Source organism: Neoarius graeffei, chromosome 9, assembly GCF_027579695.1.
Source record: "Neoarius graeffei isolate fNeoGra1 chromosome 9, fNeoGra1.pri, whole genome shotgun sequence".
Classification (NCBI taxonomy): domain Eukaryota; kingdom Metazoa; phylum Chordata; class Actinopteri; order Siluriformes; family Ariidae; genus Neoarius; species Neoarius graeffei.
In genome coordinates, this window is record NC_083577.1 from 55,715,259 (window position 1) to 55,742,283 (window position 27,025).

Sequence of the window (27,025 nt, forward strand, 5' to 3'; positions counted from 1 at the left end):
AACACCTCCATATAAAATACCTTTGTCATCCATCAATTAGGAGAAATCCAAAGAGATGTTAATATGAATGGATATTGACCTGGTTTTAGCGAAGGGAAAGGTATTCTGTTTTAGAAACCAAGATCAGGGTGTGTCTAGGAAATTACTATGGGCAACTTATGTAGCGAAGCTAACCTGCCTGTATTGAAGGTCAACTAAGTTAAAAAAAAAAATTCCACGGTGATCCAAATGTGTTTTCATGTATCCAGAGAGATACCTTACATTTCTGAGCGTGATTTTGTGAATGTGCACTAATTGCTGGAAAGCAGTATTTCATCTGTTTTTCAGGACCCAAAGCTCCACCCTTCAAAAAATAAACTTACGAGCGCGAGATAGGTCACGCGACCTCGTGACGTATGTTTCAGAATAACACGGTGGCATAGTCGTTGCACCTGGACTGAAGTGCTGAAAGTAATTTGAGTTGATTTAGTTACTTACAAAGACTGAGTCCAGAGTTTTCGCCTACAGTCTCCAGCCATGCCTACTCGGTGTATAATCGCAGGTTGTAGCAATACATATAAAGACGGAGTAAGCTTTCATCGCTTCCCCAAAGATGAGACCATCAAAAAGGTATGGGTCAAGAAGGTGAGGCTGACGCGAGCGAAATGGAAGGGACCATCGGCCTCCAGCTCAGTGTGCAGTGAACACTTTGCTGACTCAGACTTTCAGGACTCGGGGAGCTATTACACGCAATTCGACATGAGGAAAAAAACTCCTGAAGTCCACAGCCATACCCAACGTAACGCTGGGAGTAAAGCGCTCACCAAAACCTCAGCCAACAAGATCTGCTTGGATGAAGAGAGAGAGGAAGAGGGTAAGTTGATGTTCCATGCATTTATCTTCTCATGTGGGCTTCGATGAAAAATATTGTGCGTGTGGGACATGTTGGACACGTAGCCTATCTAACAGAGGAGTGGCAGTAGACCACTAGGCTCGTTCAGTTGTTGGCGGTGGATTTATGTTTACGTTTATTATAATCCCAACTCGTTTATTAGGCCAGTTGGCTAATTCATGCTCGTGACCCACTGTCCCGCTAAACTGAAGTGTACGTTCTCGGCGAGACTATAATTCAGTCCTCCTCCTTATTAGCATCATTATATAAGATATAGTAATACCATCATCAAATATTTGTCCTGTTGAATGGGTGTAAGCCTTTGCTCCAAATCCTCATCTCATCTCATTATCTCTAGCTGCTTTATCCTGTTCTACAGGGTCGCAGGCAAGCTGGAGCCTATCCCAGCTGACTACGGGCGAAAGGCGGGGTACACCCTGGACAAGTCGCCAGGTCATCACAGGGCTGACACATAGACACAGACAACCATTCACACTCACATTCACACCTACAGTCAATTTAGAGTCACCAGTTAACCTAACCTGCATGTCTTTGGACTGTGGGGGAAACCGGAGCACCCGGAGGAAACCCACGCGGACACGGGGAGAACATGCAAACTCCACACAGAAAGGCCCTCGCCGGCCACGGGGCTCGGACCCGGACCTTCTTGCTGTGAGGCGACAGCGCTAACCACTACACCACTGTGCCGCCTGCTCCAAATCCTGTTGTTACTAAAATTATGTGCACACGTGTATCAAGATTCATAAACTTTTCAGCAGTGCAGACTTCTTTCTATGGCCATAATAGTTTACAACTCTCATAACGTACAGATGGAAGACTAGCTGCTTACTGTTACGAATCTGTCTATATTATTCCCTCTTGTCCTATTCATATTCAGGTGTTGGAAGAAGCACTTTCAGGTGTGCAAACCGACCAGGCTCCTCCACATCAATCCGAGTCAGAACATGAACCGGGATGCAGCAGTTGGATTGAGGTAAACATCACCTAATGTTGCAGGGAATCTGTATAATAAACCTTGTATATCATTGCTGGTCTTATTCTGCTTCCCTTCATCAAAAAGAAAATGTTGTGCTACATTATGAAAACACTACTGCAGTGATTTCGACACAATAACCCAGCATATTGCAAAAAATACTGCACTTGCAATGCAGTGTTTTTCACAAGGCTATTATGATTGTGAATGTCATTATTATGAATATTATTGCTATGTCCTTTTCTGCAACAGCAACCTGACACTAGCGGGCAATCTAGCCAGTCTGCCGGTACCCAGACATGGGTCCCTACCAGTTCTACGGGAACCCAAACATGCAGGTCTGCCACATCATATGCAAAGCGTAAGTCTGAATGAAATTTTCTAAACATGTACCTAAAAAGTACACCACAGTCATGTTACAGTTTGAATAAACAAGAAAATGCACATGTAGCATTGACAATGTGGAAGTCATTCTGACATCAGTCTTCCAAAAGATGACCACATATCTTTAGTGCAGACATTCATTATGTCATGATGTGAAAAATGTGAAAGCCATGGCTCATTGTCATGTATTTGTCTCATTTCATTTGTCTTTATACAGGTATCCAGGTGTCAGTACAGACACGTGATGCTTGGAAACAATACATTGCACTGGATGTGACTGGAAGGAGTAGAGGGAGCCTTTGCAACCTGTCAGAGGAGGAGGAAGACCAGATGGACATTGAAGAGGCGAGGGAGGAGGAGAAAGGCGCAATATCTTCCGACTTCACACCTGGCGGTGATTCCGACCCTGAGTCTTCTGATAGCCAAAGCACGCCTGAGAGACCCACACAAAGGCTTCAGAAATTGTACGTATGAAGCATTTCATATAATACTTAGTCCATAGCATAGTAAAACAAAACCCAGAAAACCGAACCATCGTCATGAATTCACCCCTAATACACTGATTCACTAAGTCACCGATGTGTGATGTTTTAGGATTCTGTTACACAATCTGGACGACATATAGAAAACTACTACTGAGTGACAATGATTTGTCATGTTTATCATACTGTATATCCTGTATATACTGTATATCCTGTCATTGCAGACAAGGTGGAAGAGTTCCTTCAGTCGAAGTGAGGCACAACAGGCTTATTCCTCCCCATGAGGACACTAAGTACATTGTGTTTGAGACAAAGCTCCTGGACCTCTTCAAGCTCTGCCGGGATTGCAAGTCAGGCAATGTCTGCATCAGCAAAAGACTCATGGGCACACTACTGATTATAACTGTGGAGTGTTACTCATGCACCAGCACAAACAAGTGGGAAAGCCAGCCTTTCTATCAAAGTCGTCCAGCAGGAAATTTGCTGCTATCTGCTGCAACTCTATTTGCTGGAGGAAGCTGGACGATGATGCGGCGCATCCTTTCCCATCTAAGACTCGTTTGTATTGCTGACCAGACCTTCTATACCATCCAAAGAGACATCCTGCAACCAGCCATTGAGTGCCGATGGTCAGAGGAACAACAGCGCGTCGTTGGACAGCTGCAGTCAACCGGTACCCCTCTTGTTATCGCCAGCGATGGACGGGCTGACAGCCCAGGCCACTCTGCCAAATTTGGGGTGTACACTGGACTGGAGGCCACCCTCAACAAGATTGTCGATCTGGAGCTGGTGCAGGTATTATGTCTTTTCATTATTGATTTTACTAAATATGCACATATTACACATTGTAAGGAGTTCCGTCTTTTACATTAGGAAGTTTGTTTTGATATCTTTCCATTTCCCAGAGCAATGAGGTTACGTCCTCATACCATATGGAGCTCGAAGGATTCAAAAGACTCCAGGGTTTCCTGTCTCACCATGGACTGCAGATTGGTAAACTGATCACCGATCGCCATCGTCAACTGGCCAAGCATGTCAGGGAAAACCTACCACACGTCTTGCATACGTATGATGTCTGGCATATAGCAAAAGGTAAACAATGTGTGTTTTTGGAGTCACAAATGTTTGCATGAAAACACCACATGGAAAAATCTGATCTAGTACTTTTAGATTCTTTCATATGTCATGTTTACACACAGTAGAAAGTGTCATTTGATATTCTTTACTTACACCTTTGTTACATATAACTATCCCCTGTGACTTCTAGACATGTTCTCTTATTTCACCTGGCGATTATATATTCTGTTCTCTGGTTTATCAACAGCTGTCCAAAAGAAAGTCCATGATCTCGCTAAACAGAAGAACTGTGACGATCTTCTTGGTTGGGAGAAGAGCATCAACAACCATGTGTATTGGGTTGCATCTTCAACTCGGGACCAAGAAGAAGAGCTTCGTGGTGCAAAATGGAATTCCTTGGGAAACCACATACAGGGGATCCACTGTGGACATTCAGCCATCTTCCCAACCTGTCTTCATGGAGACCTACAGGAAGAAAGAGCCAAGAATTGGCTCAAGCCAGGTAAATGTAGTATTTCAGCTTCATCTGTCTTGACCTATCCTAAACAGGAATACTATGAAATAATATATCATAACATCCTCTGAGCTGGCCAGGAGACCAGGGAACCTATAATGTCCTTCAAAATAGTGAAGCCCTGTGCATTGAAATTGATTACAAAAGTTAGATATAGTTGTCTAGACATAGCTATCTAGTAATAAGTTATGTTATAGCTGTAATATGAAAATGACACATCCTCCTCAATCACCAGCCATGCTCCAAACCATGTTTGATAAGCCATGTTAATAAAAAGTAGACTTGTATTGTTCTGTATTCTCATGACATCTTGTGTACTCTTGTTCTGCCCAGGCACAAAAGTGGCTGAAAAGTTTGATGACATCAATAATACAACCTTGGTGAAGGACATCAAGAAAATGTCATCAGGTCACCAGACATCATCTCTTGAATCCTTCCATAGTGTCATCAATCAATTTGCGCCGAAAATGAAGTCGTACAGATATCATGGCATCCTCAGCAGGTAAGTTCATACCTCTCGCTAATCTTGATAACTCAGAATGTTGCTGTTTTCATGCTGATAATAGATAACATCACATTCGGTATTAATATTAGCAGCATCAACAAAATCATTGTTTCTTTCCTATCATTTCTATCTCAGGATTCATTTGGCAGCACTACACTACAATGCAAACAGTGACAGAGAGCAGGCAAGGACAAGTAAAGGGGACCTATGCTATAGTATTCGAAAACCAAAGTACAAGCCAGGAAGTGCTTCAGCTAAGCCAGTCAAAGAACCATGCAACTACTGTAAGTCAAAGGTGGAAAATGTCAAGTTATGTAGGTTGTGATTTCCCCCATACATTTGTCACATATTGGCTTTGCACTGATTTGTAAAACGCTTTACCTAGTGTTACAAAACAGACAGCCCACCAAAACTAAAAGCAGTAATCTTCTTTTGAATGTTTGACACGTTTTTTTAATGTGTGTAGCCTATGTTGAGGAACTCATGGCTGATGTATCGGAGCAAGACTTTGACACTTCACCACCAGAGAGGCAGCCATCACCACCACCTTTGAGCAGTGGCCATGTGTACACCCCCCCCCCCCCCCCCCCAAAAGAGGAGATAATCCGATGCTGTCACAGCCGATTTTCCAAAAAATGATTGATGTGTACATACAGCACAATACAGAGAAACTTTTGATGGGCAAATGTGTCATGTATGATCTTGTGCCTTTTTGGGTCTTTGAAAACTTTTTCAGTTCTGTTTCAACACCATACATTATTATTATTATTATTAATTATTTTTTTTTATCATTGCTGAGGTTATTTCAGGCAAGTGTTAGTGTTGATTATGGACATATAATGTATCCACACTGGATTGGGAAGGATTGCTGTGTGAATCCTTTTCCCAGGTCTTTGGACCTCTGGTTTGTCTTTGTTATAGGGTTAACAAATGCATTAGAACAAATAAATCTGATTCAAGTATACATTCAAACGTCTTTATTTGCCACATTACACCACATCCTGGAAACCTGTATATTCAGTGGATGGGAATGTCTCCCGGATCTTTGTGACTGCACAGGATGGCAGTGGAACGTGAACATGACGGCCTAGGTACTCCCAGCACCATCTAGCCAGCTGCCGATATGCAGTATGTCTGAATTTCCTGTAAATTCAATGTACTTTGTGAATTTACTTTGTGTGTGGTATTATTATTATTATTATTTTACTACAGTAGTGATGACTTTAGCTGCAGCAATACATGAAATATCGGCACTTTTGTTAACAATCAGAGTTCTAGGGGGACAACTCACTCATTTTCAGATTGATCCTGCCTTGCATGCCCACCATCACCATTCAAACTACGGAGGTACTCGGGGGATCCGAGATCCCCTGAAACAGACATGAGATCCCTTGAAAACATGATTTGGGAAATGTTGGGGGGGGGGGGGGGGGGGTGTCTCTAAAATATTGGCAAAATGATGTTTATTGAGGCGGCACGGTGGTGTAGTGGTTAGCGCTGTCGCCTCACAGCAAGAAGGTCCTGGGTTTGAGCCCCGGGGCCGGCGAGGGCCTTTCTGTGTGGAGTTTGCATGTTCTCCCCGTGTCCGCGTGGGTTTCTTCCGGGTGTTCCGGTTTCCCCCACAGTCCAAAGACATGCAGGTTAGGTTAACTGGTGACTCTAAATTGACCGTAGGTGTGAATGGTTGTCTATGTGTCAGCCCTGTGATGACCTGGCGACTTGTCCAGGGTGTACCCCGCCTTTCGCCCGTAGTCAGCTGGGATAGGCTCCAGAAGGATAAAGGATAGAAGGATAAAGCGGCTTGAGATAATGAGATGAGATGTTTATTGACATAGCAACAATGCCGGGGTGGCCCTATATTTAGCCGGGACCATCCCCGGCCCAAACCATCAATGGTGGCCTGCTTGGAGCATGGGGAAAATAATTGTCACTAATTTTGGTCACTGATCTTATTCTTGCATTAATCATCAATTCAACTGCACTCTGCATTTTCACATGGCAGCCCAGACGCCGACAGCATCGCAGCAGATTAAATAGGCGCTACCAAATAAGGAAATTCTCCCCTCCCCTCTATTGCAGTTGGTTTGGTCCAAGACTCCTCCTCTGTATTGCGGGGAACTTAAACAACATTGGCGCGAAACAGCGCGCGTCAGTGATGGAGGGCAGAAAGAGGCTAGGTGGAACCGAAAGGGCGAAGCTTAAAAAAAAGGAAGGAGGTGGCAGCAAAATGTGCCAAATTGACATATGTTCTCAAGACCAGCTGGTAGGTTACGAAAGATATGGAGTATGATAACCCTGTTTGTCGATTTTATCAGTCTATGCTAGGCCTATAATGTGTCGATAGTTTGCGATGTCAATTCAGCTTTTTGATGTCATGTGAAATCTCGTAATTTACACGGTATAGATGTGGTGTATGTCTTAATTCTAAGAAGAACCGGACATTGCTTTACATCCCAGTTATTAACAATTTTGGATGAACAGGTCCCAAATGTGCTGTTGCGCGTTATTTCCTCATCCAGCCTATTTCATCTCGCTGTCACACCGTGCATTTCCACAGGCGTGCGCATTGTGGTTATGAACACACAGGCCTAGAAGTCATATTTGATGTTAAATAATTGTTGTTAAATATATAACTTCGAAGAGGTATATGCGTATGCCAATATTCTAAGCAGAATCGAACACTTGCTTTAGCCTACATTTCATTTAACCATTTTTGAGTTGCCTAATGCGCCCTCACGCTTTATCTGCCGGTTGCTGAGTACCCAGCATTGTTGATTTGCCATTATTTTCGAGGCGTATGCGGCATGTAATGCACAAGCATTGGTTCAAATGCACGCGAGATGGGTGCTTTCGTTATTTTAAGACTATGTGACTAAAAATGTGTTGTGTAATTCGTCTTAAATAACGCGAAACAATCAGCCATACTCGCTGCTTTGCTATTTGGAGTGGCAGTCAGCTGGATTTCGCCCCCAACGTAAAAGTTCATTCCCACACCCGGGCCGAAGATGCCGATTTCTGAAGATGCATGTCCTTTGGATGTTTTTTCAAATATTTTCACTAAGGAACTTTGGGACATGTCCATAGATAATGACATTGTCATCAACAAACTTGCAGAGAGAAGTGCTTTGCTGAAGAGGCTTTTGATGTTTTAACATCCTAAATATGAAGCTACAGTAGAACACCAGCAGTTTGATTGGTTAAATAACTGTACAAACAACTTTTATTCTTAATTTTTATCTTTCGTTTTATGTTAATTTGAATTATAACCTATATTGTTAAAGTGAAGTGAAGTTTACCTGAATTTAAACCAAATAAAAAGCATTGTGAAAGAACAGTTATTTGTTTTATCTTTTTGAATGTATTCAAATTCCTCCTCCATTTCAAAGTGGCCTGAATGTGAATTAAACTCCCGGACTGAAAACAGGGCCCACTCCGGCCCTGCATAGCAATCGTGTGTAACGGGAAGCATTTGCATATCCGAAGTGTTGTGGAAGATTGGTTGTTGACATGATTTGATGCTTTGGTGCTGCTGTGGATCAGATGTGTTGAGTAGCCTGACTGTTTTTTTTTTCTTGCGTGTGGTATCATTGTTGACGCGAGGTTGTTTTTTGAACATGCCAATGCGGACACGATTTCCCCTGATGAGTTATGACTTCAGACGCGATGCGTGTGTGGAGTCCGCGTGATATGTGCGTAAGATAGGCTTCTCATGTGTTTGGAGATCCGCGCTCGGAGACAAGCGCAAGCACCCCCGGGGAAAAAAAAGGGACACCCCCCCCCCCCCCCCCCCCCCGAAAATATCGGCATAGTTCGAACACTGCCCACCATACTGCTGCACATACTGGTAGTGTGCTGTCTCCAGTACCCATCTATCCAGGCAGACTGTTTGAAAGCCTGGGTGAGACGTGATGCACTCTAGTTGTGCATTCTGTTGCTCATTGTAGGCTTGTATTTTTGCAGCCACTTCGGGGATCTCTCTGCAGTACACTGATTCGACGGCAGTCGGCATTGACGCACAGGCAGAGCATGTGCACCTGTGTCACGGAATGAAAATAGTCAACCTACAAATCAGGGCGTTGAAATAATAACATCTTATTTGCTACACAGGCCTACACCTTTCGTGACACAATGGAAAACAATGCACAACACAATGTGTCCCTTTTATTTCGATTCGATCATTTCCACAAAAACTGCAGGGACTTCTTCAGGTATACTTTCTGCATTGTTTTCTGAAACATACGTCATCACCTGTTGTCCAATCAGAAAGGGATATTTTGTAACTTCACTAAAAATATACGATTTTGAGAAGAACAACTTTCTTGCTTTACTTCCAAGTCGGGTTTTGTGTTTTTAGGTAAGAATAAACATATTCATTCATTCATTCATTATCTCTAGCTGCTTTATCCTTCTACAGGGTCGCAGGCAAGCTGGAGCCTATCCCAGCTGACTACGGGCGAAAGGCGGGGTACACCCTGGACAAATCGCCAGGTCATCACAGGGCTGACACATAGACACAGACAACCATTCACACTCACATTCACACCTACGGTCAATTTAGATTCACCAGTTAACCTAACCTGCATGTCTTTGGACTGTGGGGGAAACCGGAGCACCCGGAGGAAACCCACGTGGACACGGGGAGAACATGCAAACTCCACACAGAAAGGCCCTCGCCGGCCCCGGGGCTCGAACCCAGGACCTTCTTGCTGTGAGGCGACAGCGCTAACCACTACACCACCGTGCCGCCAGAATAAACATATTATGAAAGTTAATTTTTTTTAACTTAGTTGACCTTTAAGCCAAAGAAATTGCCCCAGTTGGTGCTGAACAGTTGTCAGAAACAACAGAAGGATTGCCAGAAACAATCCTTTGCTGAAAGATTCAGTAGATATCATTAGCATCTTCTCACTGTTTTATGAGAGCTGGTAAGATATTGTTCAACTGATTTAACTATTTTTCTCCCATGTACTGTACCAGTCAAAAGTTTGGACATACCTACTCATTCATGGATTTTTCTGTATTGACTTTTCTACACCGTAGAACAATGCTTAAGTCACTAAACTATGATGTATGAAATTATGTGGTAAAGTTTCAAAAATGCTTCCTGTTTAAGATTCTTCAAAGTAGCCACTGTTTACCTTGATGATGCTTTGTACACTATTGGCATTATCTTAACCAGCTTCATGAGGTAGTCACCTGGAATGCTTCTCAATTAACAGGTGTGCTTTGCCAAAAGTTAGTTGGTGCAGTTTCCTGTCTTCTTAATGTGCATGAGATCATCAAACAGTAAATGGTAAATAATAAAGATACAGTAAATAGCCCTATTCTTGCCCTATACCTGATGCCAGTGATCCTGGGCTTCAGACCTGCCTGATCCATCCTGATGCCCTACTTCTGGCTGGAGTCTCATCACACTGCTCCTGTGGAGGACAGCCCTATATGGACAGTTGAAAGTCGCACTTGGATGGCTCTAGACACTTCATGTTTTGCTATGATGGCTGAGGACAACAATTACTATGATAACCTTAGGACCACAGTTGTCATGAACAGTCTTGCACTCAAGACTTCATCAATGAACAGTTGATAACGTCAACAAAATAGACTTCGTGCTAAAACTATAATGAATTTCCTGCTTACACAATTATACTTTGTGACTATATACAACACACTTATAGAAGTGAGTTATTAATCATCACGCTATCTGTTATCACCCAAAAGAAGGACGGGTTCCCTTTTGAGTCTGGTTCCTCTCAAGGTTTCTTTGTGTCGTCACAGGGAGTTTTTCCTTGTCACTGTCGCCTCAGGTTTACTCATCAGGGATAAATAAATTTATTTAGGATAAAATTAATTGATATATTAAGTCTCATTTTCTGTAAAGCTGCTTTGCGACAATGTCTGTTAAGAAAGTTATACAAATAAACAGACTTGACTATTCTACAACTGTAGTAATCCATATTATGTAAAGAACTGCTCAACTAAGTAAAGAGAAACAACCTCTATCGTTACTTTAAGGCATGATGAGGCTGAGGACTATTTACATTTAAATACGTCTTCTCCATCTGGATACACATTTTTCAAAGCCCCGTCTCACAGGGAAGGGTGGAGGTCTAGCTGCAGTCTTCAGATGTGGTTTGAAACTTAAAGAGATTGTTTTTCATGATGTTACATCTGGCTTTGAAAACCTCCAATCCCACACCGATGTTGCTGCTCTTAATTTATCGACCTCCCAAATCATCGCCATCTCTCTTTCTGTCTGAAGTGAATGAACTGCTAACTGTAGCCTCATCTGTCTGTCCTGCTGTCATTCTTCTGGGTGACTTTAACATTCATGTTGATATTAGTTGCTCCCTTACTGAGGAGCTCTTGACTGTCTTTGAATGTTTTGGTTTAACTCAGCATGTTGACTTTCCCACACATAATCATGGACATATACTTGACTTGCTTTGCTCTACTGGTACAAAAATTGTATCTGTATCAGGTTCTGATGTAGGTTTTACTGACCACAGATTGAGTGTTGTCTCAGTGTCCCACCTTCTAAACTTCCTCTGCGTTCTACTGTCTCTTTCCGTAATCTTTCTTCTATTGATGTGCATTCTTTCTCTGCCTCTCTCCTTTCCTCTTTTTGTAAATTTGCTGAGGTTTCCTCTCCTGATGATACAGTTGCTATTTACAATAATACGATATCTAACGCACTTAACACTTTCGCTCCCCTTAAAACTAGACAGGTCTCCGCAAATCGCGCCTCTCCTTGGTTCACCTCTGAGCTTAGGGCCTTGAAGGCCAAGGGAAGGCGGCTAGAGCGCCTTTATAAGAAAACTGGCCTTACTATTCATCTTTCACTCTTCTCTGAACACATCACAAAGTATAAGGATGCTCTTAATGCTGCTCGATCCTCCTACTATGCTAACATCATTAAGAGTGGCAATCACAGACCCAAAACTTTGTTTAATACAATAAATAAACTTCTTCAGCCTCCTTCCTCAACCACTCCCAGTTCCCCTGCTCAGTGTCAGGCTTTTTTGGATTTTTTCAATGATAAAATTGCCAGTATTTACCAACACTTTCATTCTGAAATTCATTCTTCTGTCCCGCTAGTAGCTCTTTCTCATAAAGCTGACTGCTGTCTCTCTGCTTTCGCTCCTGTTGATTCTTTTAAAGTATCGGAAATTATAACTAAGTCCTCCTCCTCCTCATGTTTGTTGGACCCTGCACCCACTGCACTTCTTAAATCCTGTGTATCTGCTATCTCCCCTTATATTGCTCATTTGATTAATCAGTGTTTTGCTTTAGGCACTGTTCCTATCTCCCTCCAAATTGCTTCAGTTACACCAATACTAAAGAAACCTGGTCTAGATTCTCTTTCACTGTCCAATTACAGACCCATTTCAAATCTCCCTTTTCTAGCTAAAGTAATGGAGAGAGTTGTAGCCTCTCAGCTTCATACTTTCCTTGCTCAAAATGATCTTTATGAACCCTTTCAGTCAGGCTTTCGTAATATGCATAGCACTGAATCTGCTCTCTTGAGAGTTGTTAATGACCTCCTGCTCTCAACTGATGCTGGTCATCTCAATGTCCTTGTTCTCTTGGACCTCACAGCTGCCTTTGACACCGTACATCATGAGAAACTCATTTCCAGACTATCTTCTTTTGGTATTACTGGCTTAGCTTTATCCTGGTTTCAGTCGTATCTAGCAAACAGGCAACAGTTTATTTCTATTGGTGTTCATAAATCATCCACTGCTACTGTTGCTCAAGGTGTGCCTCAGGGTTCTGTCCTTGGTCCCCTTCTTTTTATATGTTTCTCCTATAGGCCAGATTATTCGTAACCATGGCCTTAACTTTCATTGTTATGCTGATGATATTCAAATCTACATCACTATCACTCTTTCCATAGCCTCTGTTCAGCTGCTAAGGTCTTGCATCACTGACCTTAAGCAATGGCTGCATAAGAACTGCCTTAAACTTAATGCTGACAAAACAGAGGTTCTATTTGTAGGTACCAAAAGACAGGTTCAGAATTTCTCCAGTTTTACTATTGATGTAGATGGTGTGTCTATTCATCCTTCCCAAGTTATAAAAAACCTTGGAGTTATCTTTGACTCCACCCTTACGTTTGAACCCCATCTTAAACTAATTACTAAGAATGCTTTCTTTCACCTCCGCAATATTGCTCGTCTCCGCCCTTTTCTTTTGGAAACTGATGCCAATATGTTGGTCAATGCATTTATTTTTTCTCGTCTTGACTATTGCAATTCTCTCTTTTATGGTCTCCCTGCCACATTGCTCAATCGCCTGCAGTACATTCAAAACTCAGCAGCAAGAGTCCTCACACTCACCAAGCGCACTGCTCACATCACTCCTGTTTTACAGCAACTGCATTGGTTGCCAGTTATCTCCCAGATCAAATACAAAATTTTGCTGTTAACCTATAAAGCTCTTCATGGTTTCGCTCCTTCCTATCTGAAATGACGAATTTTCCTATTTTAAAATGTCCATTTGTTTCGTCCCTATTGGTGGTGACTGATGATCTTTTTGACTCGTGTTTGTATGTATGACCCAAAATTCCAAATTCAAAACAAACAACGTTTGAAGTTGAAAAGAATGTTTTGCGTTTACTTTCTTGTTTCTGTTTCTTTCAAAAATACAAATCAAACAAGGCTCCTTTAGCCGTTTTGAACATAAAGACAGGCTGGGTAAATTAAAGGCACAATGTTCAAAGTAGTGAGTCACAGCAAGCAAACAGGTACGGTCAAAAGCTCTGTGCTCCCAGTCAGCCACACCTTCTTCTTCTTCTTTTTAATGGCAGATTATCACAATCTGTGTATACCGCCACCTACTGTACAGGAGTGTGTGAAGGGACTGGACAGATTCTATGTCGGATTACTAGGCTACAAAAAAAAAAGAATTATATTCTTTTCATTAGACCTGTATCAAGCCACACCTTCTCCAGGTAGCCTCCCAATTTATAGCCACCTTTGACCTGTAGGGGGCACAGACTCACCAAATACAAAAATGCAGGCATTAGAACATAGTAAGGGAATGGCTCCTACACTATCTCTGTGAGTTAATTCATTTGTACTGTCCCTCCCGCTCCCTCAGATCTTCTGTCTGTGGACTTCTGACTGTTCCTCGTTTTAAATTGGCATCTATGGGTGGCAGGTCCGTGTATCATCCGATCATTCAAGTATTCCATTCAATCTGGAAAACGAAAAACAAAAAAACCACTCAATATTTCGTTTTCCTGTTTTTCTGTATGACCAAAAAATGAGGGATTGGTGTTTGTTTTCCTTTTTCCAACTCAAAACAGAACAAATAATAAACAGGGAAACCAAAACGAAATAATAACTCTAATTTACGATTATTGATTTTCTCTAGGCGGCACGGTGGTGTAGTGGTTAGCGCTGTCGCCTCACAGCAAGAAGGTCCTGGGTTCGAGCCCTGGGGCCGGCGAGGGCCTTTCTGTGTGGAGTTTGCATGTTCTCCCCGTGTCCACGTGGGTTTCCTCCGGGTGCTCCGGTTTCCCCCACAGTCCAAAGACATGCAGGTTAGGTTAACTGGTGACTCTAAATTGACCGTAGGTGTGAATGTGAGTGTGAATGGCTGTCTGTGTCTATGTGTCAGCCCTGTGATGACCTGGCGACTTGTCCAGGGTGTACCCCGCCTTTCGCCCGTAGTCAGCTGGGATAGGCTCCAAGCTTGCCTGCGACCCTGTAGAAGGATAAAGCGGCTAGAGATAATGAGATGAGATTTTCTCTATTCCCCACGCTACATTAGCCTTCCCATGATCCTCAGCGACAGTCCATCATCATCTCTGCGTCTATGAAACAGAAAAATTGCATGTGCATGTATATATCAAGTAATTTATTCATACATCCTATTCATTTAATATATTAAGCTGTTAATGTTAAGCTGATGATCTTTTAATTATTATTATCTCAATATAATAGTAATCTGTACTCGAGTTGAGGGGGGATGGGGGGGATGCCATCCCCCCTGGAATAAAAAATGGTCAAAATCATCCCCCCTCTAAAACGGGCATCCCCCCTCCCTTCCCTTGAGCAATTTTATCAATAAATGTGGACATTACTTCTATTTAACATTGGAATTAGAAATGCCATTCCACGTAGCTTTGCTGAAACTGAGCATACAGTAAGCTCCCGCGAGAGAGGGCGCGCGCAAGCGAAGCGTTTGAGGAGGTGACATTCAGTTGGGGTTCCGTTATTTTTGATTTTATTCGGCGTCAGTGACAGCAGCGGATTGCAGCATCATGGCCAAGCGGAGTGGACAGCAAGACCTAAGCAAGTTCGGATTTAAGATCGCAAGAAAAAAACATTTCAGGGGGTAAGTCAAGAGTTACGAATATCAGTCACACTTTCTATGAGCCCACTATCACGCTGTAAAGTTACTGATTCAGTTGCCTGCTGAGGTTTTAATAAATTATTTACCAAACGATTTAAAAGGAGCCTACCATGACTATGAAGTTGCACTTCAAATTGCACTACATGGTAGGCTCCTTTTAAATCGTTTGGTAAATAATTTAATAAAACCTCAGCAGGCAATGTAAATGAACTGAATCTTTTCATATCAAGTCAATAGAATTTTTATTCAAAGCTGAACATTGTGAACATTGAATTAAATACAGAGGTAGGTAGGTAAGCAATAAGCTAAAACAAGCAACAGTAAATTGTAAATCTTCAGCTCTTCAGCTGTTGGTTCTCCTGCATAGGCGGTTTTAAACGGGGGCCAGAGGGGGCCAGTGCCCCTGTAAAATTGCTCCTGGCCCCTGTTGTGGCCCCTGTGCTGAACAGATAATAAGATTTATTAATTTTGACGTGCGCTGGCTCGAAGATCGGAACTGACATGACGGAGTGTTCTACACGGACTCCTTAAAGCGCTACACGCACACTGTTACCTGCAGCAGAAAGACCAGCAGAAGCGCGAATTGTAAACTTCGGACGTGAGTGATAACAGCTGTCACGTCCGAAGTTTTTTGATTGAAAAGCCATCAGATACAGTAGCGTTGACACGTTTCACTGAGCCATATAAAGAAGTATTTTTTGAGCTCTTTAGACTATGCAAAATAGCTGTGGCACTCCCAGTGAGATCTGCCTCTTGTGAGCGGAGTTTCTCCACTTTGAAACTGGTGAAGACCTACCTCCGGTCCACCATTAGTGAGGAGCGTCTAAGCAATCTTGGTGTGCTCAGCATTGAATCCAGAAGGTCCAAGGCTTTGAACCTTGATGCATTTGTAGACCGTTTCTCAAGGAGTCACAATCGCAGAATCTTGTTGTTGTAGTGTTTCAGCCTGCTGTGAATGCTATAGGGTGATTCTGAGACCACTGTATGTGAATTTATTTTTTCTTTCTATTTTCCCCCCTGCTGTACATAAAGAAAGAGTGAGATGATGACAGTGTGATTTAGATAAAGATAGTGATTGTACATTCAAGTCTCATGCTGTGAAAAAGAAAATTCATTCATGCTGTGAATTTAAAAAGTGTCATTGGACAGATAAAAGGTTCATTGTATGCAAAAATAGAAATCTTTTTTTTACAAAAAAGAGAAACATGGTTTTAAGATTTATTGAGCACAATTTATGTTTAGGCTATTGAGACAGAATGTTTATCTCATTGTATTTATGCTCAATGTATTTTGTTTTGGTTTTAAATAAACTAAACAAAACATTTTGAACGCTTAAATATTGCCATGTTTTTTCCTTATGTGCCCCCCTGAAAAAACACTGGCCCCACCTCGGCCCCCCTAGTAATTTTGGTCTAGAACCGCCACTGTTCTTCTGCTTGCTCCTGTATTGTCTCACACTCCGGGTCCTCCAGCTCCTGCCGCACTGTGCTGCAGTTGCTGCTGACTGTCTCATCTCATCTCATCTCATCTCATTATCTCTAGCCGCTTTATCCTTCTACAGGGTCGCAGGCGAACTGGAGCCTATCCCAGCTGACTACGGGCGAAAGGCGGGGTACACATCTGGAATAAAGAGCAGTGGATAAGATAATTTAATTAAATACAATTATAATGTTATTTCTGATTTATTTATTATCTGAACGAGGATTTGAGCTTTGAAAAATTACCGGATTCTTTCTGTAACGTTGATTCCCGCTGTTATCTAGGTCACGTGACACCTTAACGTTGACGGTTACCAAGGAGCTGCCTTGGATACTTTGATACTTTGCTTCGATACATAGCAGCACTTTGATACATACTGGATACAAGCTAGCAAAATGAGTTAAAAGCACGCATCTTTGGAAAGTTTCTTTGGAAAGGGGAAAAGGCCCATTGAGGAGACAGAAGAAGAGCCTATGACGAAGAAAAAGAAAGCTGCATTTTAGCAGACACTGTCGAGTCCTACACCAATCCTGCTCTGCCTTACATGTTGTGACCGGCTCTCTAATGAGGCAATGAAGCCTTCAAAACTGCTAGGGTCGTTAATTTTAGCCTTCCTGTCTTGAATAACACTTTTTGTTGCCTGAAGAATAACAAACGAACGTCCAGGCTGATTAAATTAATGACCTTATACAAGAAATCAAAGCTAACATGAACCTGAGTAAGCTATCGATAGCTGGCTAGACTCCAAACTAACATTCATTATGATAGCTGTGTTGTTATCCGCCGCCCACATATCGGTAACTTTACAGCGTGATAGTGGGCTCACAGAAAGTGTGACTGATATTCGTAACTCTTGACTTACCCCCTGAAATGTTTTTTTTTTCTTGCGATCTTAAATCCGAACTTGCTTAGGTCTTGCTGTCCACTCCGCTTGGCCATGATGCTGCAATCCGCTGCTGTCACTGACGCCGAATAAAATCAAAAATAACGGAACCCCAACTGAATGTCACCTCCTCAAACGCTTCGCTTGCGCGTGCCCTCTCTCGCGGGAGCTTACTGTATGCTCAGTTTCAGCAAAGCTACGTGGAATGGCATTTCTAATTCCAATGTTAAATAGAAGTAATGTCCACATTTATTGATAAAATTGCTCAAGGGAAGGGAGGGGGGATGCCAGGGGCGTGTTTAGCCTATTTTTGGGGGTGCTCAAGCACCCCCCAAAACGAGCTGAGCACCCCCTAGCTCAGCAAAAACACTGCTTTTGGACGTAATTTTCAGAAATAAGTGCCCTTGCGCACTGCGCAATGAATGTGTGCGCGGGCGTGTGTGTGTTCTTGAATTCACCTGTTACGTGATAGTCTATGGCCAGTAAAATCCCTCTCCTCCTTGCGTCCCCTCTGATTGGGTTGCCTGTCCGTGCGAGTGCTTGCTACGACATGGTGTTTTTTTTAACTGGATTCCACGCCGATGAGGAACTCGAAGTAGCACCTGAGTATTACTGGCATAGCGAGATGTGAAGGTACGGACTGGAGTTACAATTGTTAAACACAACACAATAATATGCATAATGCAATATTGATGTTCCCTGGTCTATGAACAGAATGATAAAAACAACATTTATCATCCATATCGAGATACTTTTGTGCAGAGCTGTACAAGTGCTACGGTGCTAGACCACCGTGTGTTAGTCAATTTTATTTAATGTAACATAGCGTTTACTAATGTAAAATCATAATAATACACACTAGTATTACACAATACACAACAACACATTAATTAACAATTACCACTGTTCAAAAATGAATAGCTCCAACATTACAAATGCAGTAGTACGTCTTGTTAAAAATATAACGTAAATATTTGTGTCAGTGGTTGTAAATGTGTAGATATCATAGTTTATTGGGTCAGCTTCTGTTAAAACATTGCAGAATTGCTAGTCTAGTCTTCTTGTCTAGTTAAATCTGTCTAAATGCGGAATAAACGTGGAAACACTGTTATTCAAGCCAGGTGCCTCTGTCAGCTCTGGGGGCTAAGCACCCCCAAAGATCAGATGCTAGAATCGCCCCTGGGGGATGCCCATTTTAGAGGGGGGATGATTTTGACCATTTTTTTATTCCAGGGGGGATGGCATCCCCCCCCATCCCCCCTCAACTCGAGTACAGATTACTATTATATTGAGATAATAATAATTAAGAGATCATCAGCTTAATATATTAAATGAATAGGATGTATGAATAAATTACTTGATATATACATGCACATGCAAATTTTCTGTTTCATAGACGCAGAGATGATGATGGACTGTCGCTGAGGATCATGGGAAGGCTAATGTAGCGTGGGGAATAGAGAAAATCAATAATCGTAAATTAGAGTTATTATTTCGTTTTGGTTTCCCTGTTTATTATTTGTTCTGTTTTGAGTTGGAAAAAGGAAAACAAACACCAATCCCTCATTTTTTGGTCATACAGAAAAACAGGAAAACGAAATATTGAGTGTTTTTTTTGTTTTTCGTTTTCCAGATTGAATGGAATACTTGAATGATCGGGTGATACACGGACCGTGGCAGATCATTTAGTGCTGCTGCTCCTAAACTTTGGAATTCGTTACCACAATCGCTTCGTGACTGTTCCACACTCTCTTCCTTCAAAGCCAACTTGAAAACTTTTCTCTTTACCTCACACTATTTTTCCTAATTTTTTTTTTTTGGTGGTAACTCTTTTGTAAAGCGTCCTTGGGTTTGTGAAAGGCGCTATACAAATTGAACTTTATTATTATTATTATTATTATTATGTGTCTTTTAATGAATAAAAATAAAGAAAAAACATTGAATTCGAAGCTGTCAGAACTAATATGTAACAGTGAGTCATGCCTTGATCTACGTTTTTAAGTGCAAAACACACATCAGTTTGTAAATTTCTAAATATTGTCAAATTGTCTGCAATACCCAAGTTCTGTTGCAACTGTAGAGGTGGACAGTTGTGTTATCCTCGGGTCAAAATGACCCACTACTGTGTTTTAACAGCAGTGAAAAATCTCCTAAATGAGATTGTTTCAACTTGAAATTTGATGACTAGATTGACCCCAAGTTCTGTTGCAACTGTAGAGCTGGACAGAATTGTAACATCTAAATTCTATAACTAAATTGGAAATGTAATCAATAGAACATAACACACCAATTTAGTTAATTATTTCAGCACCAGTGTAAGAAAGTGTCAAAAGTCACACTGAGGCTGCTGCATGTCAGATGCCTTAACAGTTTTCATAGATTCAATCTACAATAACAATTTCTCAAATTACTTAATTTTATTTGCTTCTTCAGGTGGACCTTGTGCATCTAAAAACACTGTCACAATCAGTGAGTCAATGACACTTAGGCACAAAAGTAGTGATAGCAAGATGAAGCTTAATGATGCATTGAAGCTTTTAAGCCAACTGTTAAAAATGGTCAAAAAAGACAAGTACCATATGAAACTATTTTAGATTGTAATGTTAAACTTGCAAACAGATCTTCCCAAATCTGACTTTTTTAAAATATTTTATACATGCAGGTTAGGCTAATTGGTGGCTCTAAATTGACCGTAGGTGTGAATGTGAGTGTGAATGGTTGTTGGTCTCTATATGTCAGCCCTGCGATGATCTGGTGACTTGTCCAGGGTGTACCCCGCCTTTCGCCCGTAGTCAGCTGGGATAGGCTCCAGCTTGCCTGTGACCCTGTAGAACAGGATAAAGCAGCTAGAGATAATGAGATGAGATAAGAAGATTTATTTGGTGCCTTGCACCGCTGACTGCTGTTGACCTGTTTTGCATGGTAACCCATATTTACAGAAGGAGTGTAGTCTGGACTGCTTTCTTCATGTCTTTTTATTATTAGGCACAAAAAGCAATAAGGATTAAATAGGCACAATATAATCTTTGAAACATTAACTTATATTGTTGCTTCACACGCACACACCAAAGATATACAGTACAGTACTACTAAACTTAAGCAAGTTCTACATTTAGAATGCACAAGCAGTGTTTTAAATCCAGGCTATGCTATTTATCTTCAAATACATATCACGAAAAGTTCGACCAATCTTCTAATGTCAAATATTTATACTGCAAAAAGTACATAAATTTGCCATGAGTGCGCTTGCAGAAATCGTACTCGTGTACTGCATACAAATCAGCTGCTCGTGCGTTTTTACTCATCTTTTGGTTGATATCTAAGCATGTCATAGCACAACAAATTATTTCTGATGAGGAAATTTTATCTAATATAAATATAATATTAAACTGCAAAACAAAATAATAAAAAATCATGTGTCTTACCAGATATAAAGTGTCGAAAGCAAACACGGTCGTTGTCAGTAGGTTCCGATCCAAAGCTTTCGGCGAGCTTCAGGTTTCTTTGGTATGGGTAGTAACTCACTGGGCTGCGACAGCCCGCGACTAGTTGGAGACACAACAATTGCGATAAAATATGCGAATTAGCGACAATTTTCACTTGGAATCACACTGAATTGATATTTGCATATTTTTACCGAAATTGTTGTGTCTCCAACTAGTCGCAGGCTGTCGCAGCCCGGCTTTCCCTCGGCAGGCAGGGAAGTAGAGGAAGCCTCACGGAATCTGACTTGAGAAGGGTTCGTGACGGCTTTGCGACACCAGCGATGCATTTGCGGCTATTTTGAGAGAAATTTTGCAGCACAAATTTTTTGAACATGTTCAAAATTTCAGCGACAAAGGAGCGACACTTTGCGACTCATGCGAGGAAATTGAGAAGCCCCGCGAATGTTTCAAGACACTTTTGAAACTCTCGCGAATGATGTTCGCAATTTGTCGCAGCTCAGTGAGATACTGGCTTATGCGGTAAAAGCTTTTATTTTATTTAACCTTTATTTAACCAGGTAAAGCTTACTGAGATATAAAATCTCTTTTTCAAAAGCGACCTGGCCAAGAGACAGCAGACTTTATAGTACAAGCAATGATACAAATAATCATACAATAAATAAAAATATCAGAGATAGATTAACATCTGTAACACATTTTAACATCTGAATTAAAAACAATGACAAAGCCCAATGCTTTCAAGTTCCTTAGTTTTAAGAATTCTAACAAAGCTATCAAGAGGAATCAAATCCGACAATTTTAATTCATCTTGCAGAAAGTTCCATGCAGAGGGAGCAGCAAAGTGAAATGCCTTTTTCCCCAGTTCTGTGAAGACACAAGGGACAGTCAGAATAAAAAAGCCAGTGGATCGTAGGCTATAATGTCCATGATTCCTAACAAGGTAATTTCCGAGATAAGATGGGACCATACCAACACTGTAAAAAAAAATTTGCTCAGTTTACTTGAAAAAGCAAGGCAACCCATATCAAGGGTTTTTTGGAGTAAACTCAACTAAGAAATCAAGAAATGTATTTAAGGGTTTTTCCAAGTATGCCCAACAAGACGACAGAACTTGTTCAATCAATTAAATTAAAATATATTTTTACTTGTTTTTCCAAGTATGCCCAACAAGAGGACAAAACTTGTTTAATCAATTAAATCAAAATATCTTCTTACTTGAAAAATCATTTTTACTAGCTATTTTTGTGACTTAAAAACTAAAGTTATGTTAAATGATTGTCACAACTTAGATTAAAAAGTAGGGGGAAAAAAGTCAAATAGGCAATTCATGTGCACAACCATTTCCTTTATTTTAAACACATATTAACAGTATGCAAAAAACATGCACTGGGGGTTTCAAACCAGGTAAAGTGGAAAGGCAACTGGGACATTCTTCCAAATGACTCTTCTTACTAAATTTGATCAAAACAGTTTCAACACATTTCACTGAATACGCTTAAAAAATACGCTTAAAAACACCCATCACAGAGAGAGACACTTTCTGTATAACCTCAAAAGTGTATCTCAGGTTTTTGAATTGATCAAAATAGTCTCAAAACACACCTTTTAGCACATACAGGACTTGTAAACATAAGCAGTTACTGTATACACAGTGGTGTGACCTGTAGTATTTAGTAAATAAACCTTAAGCCCTTAAACAATTAACAAGTAAAAATCCGTATAAAACAATCAATTAACTGTTCAACAAACTTTTCCGCCTCTTGCCCTCACCTGACTTGCAGCTCCGAGAGAGAGAGAGAGAAATGGACTTGCCACATTAGCGCAGACATTTCTGCATTTTACCTCGGAGTGATTGAGCTCGTGCAGAGCAGCAGTGTGCTCCCATGTCAAGGAAAACTTTCTGTAAAACCTCAAAAGTGTATCTCAGGTTTTTGGGGTATTCCATGTTGATGCAATACAGCAGGCCAAACAAGTATGCGACTGCTGAAGGAAGGTCCTTTATGCCCTGAACGATGACACTCTCTTCCAAAATCACGCCAATGTTGATGACCGTAGGTAGGGACGTAACGGATGCTACATCATCCTCAAAGACTGTCAGTATGGCAATTTTTACACCTTTGGTGTAATCCTCCTCTTCATCTGTGTCCTGAGAGTGTGCAAAGACAGAAGACATAACTGAATATGTGAATGAAATTCACTGCTCCAATAAATAAAGGGAACACCAAAACCATGCAATGCAACTCCAAGTCAATCATACTTCTGTGATACCAGCCAGTCCAGTTAGTAATGAAGCAACGCTCATTATGAATCCATTTTGAGCAAATTTAACAAGCAATGGGTAGAAAGTAGAGGTAATAACCAAAATACACCCCACACAGGCCATTTCTCTTTTTTCATCCTTTCTGGCTGATTTTTTTGGTCACATGTGCATTTTGACAGTTTCACACCCTTGTAGGTACCACGTGACAATCTCCTTCACCCACTGAATTTGCTTAGGTAGTGCTCTTCATCCAAGATGACACAATGTGTGCTGCGGCAAGAAGGTTTGCTGTGTCCCCCAGCACAGTGTCCAGAGCGTGGAGGAGATGCCAGGAGACATGCCAGTACACCAGGGGACGTGGAGGAGGCCATAGGACGGTTTACAACCCAGCAGCGGAATTGCTTTCTCCTTCCTTGTACCAGGTGGCACGGAAAGAGCACTGCCAGAGCCCTGCAAAATGAGCTTTGCAGGCCACTAATGTGCATGTTGATGCTCAAATGGTCAGAACCAGACTTCATGAGGAGGGTATGAGGGCCTGGTACGTGAGGCCTATGCTCACAGAGCGGCACCGTATGGAGCGATTTGCATAAACGAGAGAACATCAAAATCTACATATTCTTGCATTGGCACCCTGTGCTCTTCACAAATGATGTTGCAGGCAGCATACCATTCTCCATGGCATCTCCTGACGTTGTCATGTCTGTCACATGTGTTCAGTGTGAACTGCTCTCATCTGTGAAGAGCACAGGGCACCAATGGTGAATGTGCCAATCTTGATGTTCTATGGTATATGCAAATCAATCCCTACGGTGCCACTCTGTAAGCATAGGAACCACGTGTGGACACCAGACCCTCATACCCTCCTCATGAAGTCTGTTTCTGACCATTTGAGCATCAACATGCACATCAGTGGCCTGCAAAGCTCTTTTTGCAGGGCTCTGGCAGTGGTTTTTCTGTGCCACCTTGCACAAAGAAGGCGATAGCGATCCTGCTGCTGGGTTGTAAACTGTCCTATGGCCTCCTCCACGTCCCCTGATGTACTGGCATGTCTCCTGGCATCTCCTCCAAGCTCTGGACACTGTGCTGGGGGACAAAGCAAACCTTCTTGCCACAGTGCACATTGCCCAACATTATCACATGTTGAGAGTATCAGAGAATAAATTGATTCTTACCAGACATGTCTTGAAAAGATTTGATGCATCCTCCTTGAGGTAAATGGGCAATCCTTCCAAGGCCACTCTCCTCCTATGTTCTGCTATCGCCGTCACCTGGGCACACAGAGATACAGAATTTATTTAGTGGCATGTCAGTGAATATTGTTATTCATTTAGGCCATGTCAGTAAACTGTGTTTAGTAGTAAGCAACTGGACTTCTGTTTGGAGCTTTAAAGTTGTTTCATTCATCCGAAAGGGTTCTTCAGTACTGGCTAGAAGTGAAGATACCATTCGGATGTGAAGTGAAGCATCTTCCAGACCCAAAATGAAGTCCAGTTGTTTACAACTATGCTCTTTTGAACACTTAGTGACATTAGCTGGTACTCCCCACTGAAGACCACCTGGCAGGGTATTAAAGCCAACTACATGAAGTATCCACTATCAAATTGGATGTTTTAAGAAATCCAGCATCAAAATATGATGGCTGTATTGGGTGTGAGGCAGCAATTCTAATTCTGTACACAACATAAATCTGTGGAATGCATTTAGTCTTACATTCAAAGCTTCTATATGAAATTCCAGAAAATGTAATTGGATGAATTTTACAGCAAACAGTCAAAAGAGAGCCACTGTGATTGGTCCTCTCGACAACAACGAACTACTTCCTTGTTCTAAACCATCACCCCTCACATTTCTGCAGATTTGTTAGTATATCTTTTCATGGGACAACATTAAAGAAATTTCACTTTGACACAATGAAAAGTAGTTACTGTACAGCTTATATAACCGTTTCAATATATTGTTCACTCAAAATAATTAAAAATACAGCCATTAATGTCTCATCCTCTGGCAAAATCCTATGTAAAATGCATGGTAGAAACGGCTGACTTTAGGTCTCTGGCTGTATGATTTTTGTGCTTCCTGCTTTTGTGATTGGCAAAGTTGGTGAACTTATTTGTTTTATAGGCACAGCCAACAAATGGACATGTTACAAGTTCACCACTCTTCAAATGTCTTCCGAGATGGCTAAAAAATGCACTTAAACTGCAGACATCTTTGAAAGCACAATGCTCACAACTGAAATTTGATGTGGTGTGAATTGTATGGGTATTTTATGGTAGCGTGAAAGATGAGATTTTAGAGTACTTGATGAGTGGAAGGTGCACACACAGTCAGGATAGAGGCAAGGCCAATTCTTACCTTGATGACCCCCTCAGTGTCTCAGGAGATAATGTTTCAGCAGGGTCTGGACATCCGGGTGGATGAATTTACACTCTCTGCATTGCATCACGAAAAAACATGGGGAAACTAGTTAGTTTAATTAAGGCGGTTAAAACCCAACAATGAAGAATAAAAACAGATCTGACTATCAACAGAATCTGGAGCAAAACCATTCAAACAATTCAAATACTTTTATAATTTACAGTACAGTTTTGGCGTTTTAAGTGTTTGGCAGTCGGAAAGCATTAGCAGGAAACACTGCCATCTTAAACATCACACATTGCACCTAGCCTCATTTCATGAATGTTAAAATAGCCTGCTTTTTGTTGATGAGGCTTATGTGAAGTAGGAAATAGATCGTAAGCTTGCTATACTTCTGTTATATTGGTATGGTGACCGAACCGAAATTGTTGTAATTATTATAATTAAAGTAACACTATTATTCTGCAAGCACACTCACTAAACTGCGAACAACGGGACGCACAAGCTTTCAATGGCGCCACATTTGCCTAAAATGCCCAGACATTAAGGTCCTGACTAACGTCGGTGAAATAAACAAGTAGTCGGTCTCCATTGTGATAGAACAAACAAGCATTTATGTGCCACCTTTCCCTGCTCTAACAGTAGAACCTAGACATAATACGAGTCCCGTTCGTTTATGCTTTTCTAATTTAGACTGAGGCTAATGTTAATCAAGCTAACGTCGAGGGAGGGAGGGAGACCTTCCACGCTAACGACAAGTGCAACCCACGTTTTCAATTAGCCACCTAGAGCCTTCAACAGACCCTTTTGCAGCAGGCAATATAACAGTTGTTTGAATCAACATGAATAAAGTGTAATTACAACTGAACACAGATGCCCTCCTACACATCAACAGTCAATATATCAATAAGCCTCATCAACAAAAAGTAGGCTTTTAACATTCATAAACTGAGGTAAAACTAGCCGGTCATTTCAAAACGGACTGTACAAGGATATAGGCTAGATAAGTTTTGTACTTCACATAAAACAGGTGCAATGTGCAATGTTGATTAGTTTATCGATTATTTTTGAGTGGTAAAAGATTAACCTTCGTTCCTGATGATGACGCGAGGGATGAGCTTCTGAATTTGATCCACTTCCAAAAGCGTGCGTGGAGTTGTGTCTCTAGGGCCCCTCGAGCCGCTTCGGACGTTATCAGCCCCTATGGCTCGGGGAAACCCCGTTGCGTGCCCCGTTTTTTCCAGACAAGTTGAGCTCACTTAGTTATAGAAGTCTCCAGATGAATACATTCAGAACTTGATATGACAACTTCTTATTGCGAGTTAATAGTGTTTTCTTGTCATCTTAGTTCTGTTTACTCATATCAACGTGTGGGCAGAAAAAAATGAAGTTCTATTTTTTACAGTGAAGTAG

At 41.4% G+C, this 27,025-nt stretch overlaps 1 protein-coding gene and 1 long non-coding RNA gene across 2 annotated transcripts; one reads left to right on the forward strand and one right to left on the reverse strand.

Annotated features, from left to right (window-relative positions):
• Positions 1-86: 86 nt before the first annotated feature.
• LOC132891830 (uncharacterized) lies at positions 87-5,791 on the forward strand. Its single transcript, XM_060929852.1, has 10 exons — positions 87-853; positions 1,770-1,865; positions 2,118-2,226; positions 2,467-2,713; positions 2,956-3,526; positions 3,637-3,823; positions 4,056-4,310; positions 4,656-4,824; positions 4,963-5,111; positions 5,294-5,791. The coding sequence occupies exons 1-10, from the start codon at positions 833-835 to the stop codon at positions 5,464-5,466; spliced, it is 1,977 nt and encodes a 658-aa protein (XP_060785835.1). The 5' UTR covers positions 87-832; the 3' UTR covers positions 5,467-5,791.
• A 16,856-nt stretch (positions 5,792-22,647) lies between these two features.
• Positions 22,648-26,785, reverse strand: LOC132891275 (uncharacterized). The gene is made up of 4 exons (XR_009655297.1): positions 26,700-26,785; positions 25,610-25,686; positions 24,427-24,522; positions 22,648-23,140 (listed from the first exon to the last, which is right to left on the reverse strand). It is a non-coding gene; the product is annotated as an uncharacterized LOC132891275 (long non-coding RNA).
• Between the last annotated feature and the right edge of the window lie 240 nt (positions 26,786-27,025).

What these genes read in the sequence shown, in the direction of transcription:
- LOC132891830 (XM_060929852.1), top strand. Translation starts at nt 833, where the DNA reads ATGAAGAGAGAGAGGAAGAGG. An exon ending in TCGATCTGGAGCTGGTGCAG is followed by an intron (nt 3,527 to 3,636) that starts GTATTATGTCTT and finishes TCCATTTCCCAG; the next exon opens with AGCAATGAGGTTACGTCCTC. An exon ending in CAAAGAACCATGCAACTACT is followed by an intron (nt 5,112 to 5,293) that starts GTAAGTCAAAGG and finishes TAATGTGTGTAG; the next exon opens with CCTATGTTGAGGAACTCATG.